This window comes from Charadrius vociferus, unplaced genomic scaffold, assembly GCF_000708025.1.
Source record: "Charadrius vociferus isolate BGI_N301 unplaced genomic scaffold, ASM70802v2 scaffold329, whole genome shotgun sequence".
Classification (NCBI taxonomy): domain Eukaryota; kingdom Metazoa; phylum Chordata; class Aves; order Charadriiformes; family Charadriidae; genus Charadrius; species Charadrius vociferus.
Window position 1 is genome coordinate 253,789 of NW_009649982.1, and position 3,421 is coordinate 257,209.

Genomic DNA, 3,421 nt, shown 5'->3' on the forward strand with positions numbered 1-3,421 from the left:
GGAAGTTAAGTAGTGAATCAGACTAATGTTATCCTTAACTTGAATACGTTTATCTCATCGTTACCAGGAGTTCAGATATGACTGCTCAGGAAGAGGAAAGTGTTTTCTTGTAGGATGTGCAGAAAATATGTTAAGATTCTATAATTTAGTTGTGAGCAAACATGTTCTTTTTAAAAAAATGACAGTAAATCAAATCCTTTCATAAGGTTAAGAAGTCTAACAACAACTTCTACAACAGACCATGTTTCATGACTGATGAAATCAGAGTAAGTTTTGAGATTGCCTGGAAAACTGCCATGCTGTTTCCATTATACTTCCAAGATGATAGCTAACAAGTGAAAAGATGTCACCAGCTGTGGTAAGAAGGTGATGATATACAGAGTGTGCAAGTGCATTTACTAGTGATTTTTTTTAACTTTTCTGATAACAAATGCAAGGAAGTTTTTGATTTGTGTGTTTTTACATATAAAACATGTATGCTTTCTGTAATAGCCCTTTTCCCCCCCTTTTCTTTTTCCAGAGTCAAGATGACAGATTTGCCTTCACTACTGAATGGTATGACCCCAATGCTTCACTCTTTCGGCGTTATGAACTTCTCTATTATCCAAAAGATGGATCAGTAGAAATGGTAAGAATAAAAGTAAAAAGATCTATTGTCGTAAGTCTAATATCCAATTAAACAGTTTGTAAAATGGCAAGCCACTGCCTATGCCTATTAATTTTCCAGGGAAGGAAAATGTGCTTTAAGATGTATCTTGCTCTGTTTCTAAAACTAAAAGAAAAGTAAAAACACAAGTTCACAGTAAAGCATGTGGAAGAGCTTCCACATTTATGATTATTTTTTTTCCTTAAAGCTTGCTTTGGCATGGAGAGATTAATTTTCACAATCTCTACTTGGGTTTCAGAATTGAAACTCAGTAGCACTGACCTGCTGCTTGAGAACCATAAATTGAAGCTGATTCCAAACAGGGGAATAAGCTTTAGCTGGAATTCCAGAAGTCTCTTAAGAGTGAAATGTAAAAGAGTCTTATCAAAGTAGAGGAGATGGTAAATTGCTTTTAAATTGGTTTTAATGAAAGGAAGGATGTTTCAGACAGTGGGATCTAAATTTTTCCATGGTGCTTGCACAGACCTTTCTGACTTGTGATTCATACAACTAATACCCATTGTTTATTGATAGCAAGTTAAAACAAGCATTTGCAGTAGCAGGCATATATATTAAAATGTAATGCGTACTGTAAAGATAATCCAAATAAACCAACCAATGCTTTGTGCTTCCTTTTAGGAATGAGTGAATGTTTTGAACTATTTTTTTCTGATTTTTAATGAAAACCTAAAGGTCTGAGAAAAGTTTAGATTTGGATATTCACACTTTCATTATCAAATTTTAGTTTTACTGTTATAAATATCAAATGCAGAAATAAGAAAGCTAGTGGAATCTGCCTTTTCTTACCCAAACTACTGTTCACTGAAACCATGGTATCCACCTGTGTTAGGAGATGCACGTTGCACATTTTACAGATAGTCTGTTTAAACAGATTCTATCATGATGTTGTCCCTGTTTAAGTTAGTTCTTTGTACGATGTCTGTGTGTGCACAGTTGTCAAAATGTGAGGATTTTTATTTTTTATTCCCCAGAGACAGTTTAGCTAATCAGTCAGGAGCCGTAATAATCTTCCTACACAACCATGTGTAGGCTGGCAAAATTGTTGTTCATTTCACCTAGATGTCTCAAAACCAAGAGCTTTCAAGGTGTTCTTGAGCTTCTTAACACATTCAGCATCAAATACCTATGGCTTGCATTTTGCTAGTGTGCTCTTAGATTAAGATACTATGGCATGTACACAGTCATGAGTGTATAGGGACTGTGTGTGATCACGACAGGAGTTAAAAAAGCAAAAATGCATGTAACACCTCTATAGAAAAAATATCTCAAAATCACTTTTGGGGTGAGTTTGTGGACAGAGATTAAATTTAGATTTCTCTTCTGGATTTTTTTTTTTAATTTCAGCAGAGTTTGGTGATTCTTTCTTTATTACGGCCTAATTTTTCTGCATCTTTTGTTATCTTCCTGAGGAGATGACAGCGCACTCTTACCTCTAACGTATCTCAGGAGAAGGGGAGTAGTGCATATGAGCGAACTTCTCCCTGTTTATGAGAAAGATGTTTCATCCCCTTGCCCACCTCCCTGACAATAGCTCTCCTTTATCACACACCTCAGCTGAGGGTGAAGCAGAGCTGTTGAAGGCTTATGTTATGTGAAGTCCTCAGCCTTCCTTTTCTTTCTCAGTCCTTCATGTCTTGGTTCCTGTGGGGAAAAAAAAAAAAAAGACAGTGGGAGTAATGAGACAAGTTTCCATCTTGCTTTGCAGCTGGAAGAAGACAGCATAGGGTTTTGTCCAAGGACAGCAAGCAGCTCTTATGATCAAACTCGATCTCTTGACAAAGAGATGCCCCATTCTCTGAAATTTTCATAGTTAATAACTGTTATACAGAATTCTTAAAGCCTGAACAACTTTTCTTTCTACAGGAGATTTCCTAAAAGGAGAGAAGAAATCTTTAAAAAGGACAGATTTGTAGCAGAGAACTATTTTGTTTTGTATAATTTACTTTTACATGTACAAGGGCAGGAGGGGAACAGTCCAAACAGTCTTACATTTCTTCAGCTGTGGCTTATCATTCACGTTATGAAAAGGTCTTTTAAACAGATCCAAAATTCCACTCTAAAGAAGAATTCTTTAACACGGGCAGATGCTTTCCACCCTGCCCGCTTTATGTTCTGCTTGAGAAGAGGAAACAACTTGGGGTGCCTTTCGTGCAACTGTTAGTGAAATAACCAAGGAAATGTTCATATTTTTTGTCAAGCTATTGACGAATCTGAATATGGTCAAGTCAGTTAAAAGGCTTCCTGACGAAGTCCGGGAAAAACCAAGTAACTGAATTCAAGTGGGGTTTTTTTCAGCATGTTGTCAGTTCATTCCCTAACGCACTTGAATAGAGGACACTTAGCAGGAGCACGTATGAGGGGCTAAAGACATTTCAACAGGGAAGGATTCTTCCTTATAATGCCGTCTCAGCAGAAGGAAGTATCAAAATAATTTATATTCTCTGATCTGCAAAGTTTTGACTATTGTGGAAAAACTTACAATTCTTCTGGCCTTCTAACAGGAGAGAAATGTATTCATACATTTCAGAACATGGATGAGTATGTAATTTTGCGCTTTTTTTTTTTTCCCTCCAAAATTTGTGGGAATGTTGTTCTTTCTTTTAATGCTATTCTAGTCTGTATACTATTGCAACGGAGGACAGTATACATAATTCAAGACAGAGAAGGGGAAGTTTGGCCTGAGGAGGACAAAACTCTTTTTTTTGTAGGATTCCACTTCCACAGGAAACTGAAGGCATCTGTAATATCAAAATG

At 36.5% G+C, this 3,421-nt stretch overlaps 1 protein-coding gene across 1 annotated transcript in view; it reads left to right on the top strand.

The window, feature by feature from the left end:
- Positions 1 to 248: 248 nt before the first annotated feature.
- The window catches only part of NME7 (NME/NM23 family member 7), a 72,936-nt gene continuing 69,763 nt past the window's right edge, over positions 249 to 3,421 (top strand). The window contains exons 1-2 of the mRNA XM_009891643.1: positions 249 to 266; positions 521 to 628. Coding sequence (XP_009889945.1) covers positions 249 to 266; positions 521 to 628 — 126 coding nt within the window. The remainder of the gene's footprint in view (positions 267 to 520; positions 629 to 3,421) is intronic.